The 1,483-nt window shown below is 46.9% G+C and overlaps 1 protein-coding gene across 1 annotated transcript; it reads left to right on the top strand.

Annotated features, from left to right (window-relative positions):
* Positions 1–682: 682 nt before the first annotated feature.
* Positions 683–1,483, top strand: LOC121387141 (zinc finger MYM-type protein 1-like). The gene has a single exon (XM_041518166.1). It carries the CDS (start codon positions 683–685, stop codon positions 1,481–1,483), a length of 801 nt encoding a protein of 266 aa, XP_041374100.1.

Below are 1,483 nucleotides of genomic sequence, written 5' to 3'. Positions count from 1 at the left end.
CTGAAAAAAAATGCGTTTATTTTATTTTGAAACAAGGACATCGGATCAAACTACTAATAGCGTATGCGCGCTAGGTAGATGATGGTCACTAGTTTAGTTGTTATAGACCGGCCGTGGTTATATCGTCGGAAAAACAACTACTCCAGTCTCCAGGAATCTAATAACGAATATTTTGCATACAATGTATTCGTCAATTATCATTGTACCCATAGGCTTATATCCAGTTATTTTGACATGCTATTTGATACAACAATTCGAATTTGATGAATTACACGCAGGTTATTTGGCAAACTGCATCGTCCAGGACGAAACGCTAACGGAGATAGTATACCGTAGAAAAACTACCATGGACATTAAAAAGTTCTTCACTGCCATACCACGCCATGCCCAGACTCTGTTGCGAGTAGGGACGACACCGGATTCAAATGTCGAAGTTGTTGGTGAAGATGTTAAAGAAAAAACTGAGAAAAGAGTCACTTCTCAGACACGGTTGCCCATCTTACCGCCAGTGCCGTACCAGCCACGGGACGTCAACTACATGCCGGTGCAACGGCTCGCTAAACGAACGCTATGTTTTTAGCGCGCGTGGTTCGATAGCTTTCCATGGCTCCACTTTGACGCTAACGTTAGCGGAGTACTCTGCTTTACTTGTGCTAAACCAGCATGCATGGACTTGGCCGGCATGGCGCGGTCTTCAGAGGACACATTTGTTTCCAAGGGATTTTGCAACTGGAAGAAGGCAATTGAGAAATTCAAAATCCACGAAAAGACATCTGCACATATGATTTCTCATAGCAACCTGAAATTCCGGTCTTCCAACAATGACGTTGACGCACAGTTAAGTACGCACCATCTTGAAGAACAAACGAAGGCGCGCAACGCTCTGCTGAAGATTGTGACGACCGTCCAGTATCTAGCGCAGCAGGGACTGGCAATACGCGGCAAAGAGTCAAGCGACGGTAACTTCATGAAGTTGTTAGAGCTGCGGAGCAACGATGACGTCGTGTTACAGAGGTGGTTGACACGCACAACTTCATACACAAGCGTTGCCGTGCAAAACGAACTGTTAAAAATCATGGCACACATGGTGCTGCGAAATATTTGCAAGAACGTGGGCCTTGTTGCAGTCATTGTCGACGGAACCCAAGACATCCAAGGCGTTGAACAGGAGGCAATATGCGTGCGATATATAGACGACGCTTACGACGTTCACGAGGACTTTATCGGTCTGTACAGCGTATCTGAGACGACTGGTGCCAGCCTCAGCAATATGCTGCAAGACGCGTTGCTCAGACTCAACCTCCCAATCACGCACCTGAGAGCGCAAACGTATGACGGAGCCAGCAATATGTCGGGCAAATACCAAGGCTGCCAAGCACTGATCAAGAAAGTACAACCACTACACGCATTGCGGTGCACACATCACGCACCTCATCTGTGCGAAGGCCATCGAGAGTACACCGTTCCTTCGCGATGCTCTTAA

This window comes from Gigantopelta aegis, chromosome 13, assembly GCF_016097555.1.
Source record: "Gigantopelta aegis isolate Gae_Host chromosome 13, Gae_host_genome, whole genome shotgun sequence".
Classification (NCBI taxonomy): Eukaryota; Metazoa; Mollusca; class Gastropoda; order Neomphalida; family Peltospiridae; genus Gigantopelta; species Gigantopelta aegis.
The sequence above is the reverse complement of the archived record's forward strand: the minus strand, read 5'-3'. Positions and strand labels throughout refer to the sequence as shown.

What these genes read in the sequence shown, in the direction of transcription:
- LOC121387141 (XM_041518166.1), top strand. Translation starts at nt 683, where the DNA reads ATGGCGCGGTCTTCAGAGGACACATTTGTTTCCAAGGGATTTTGCAAC.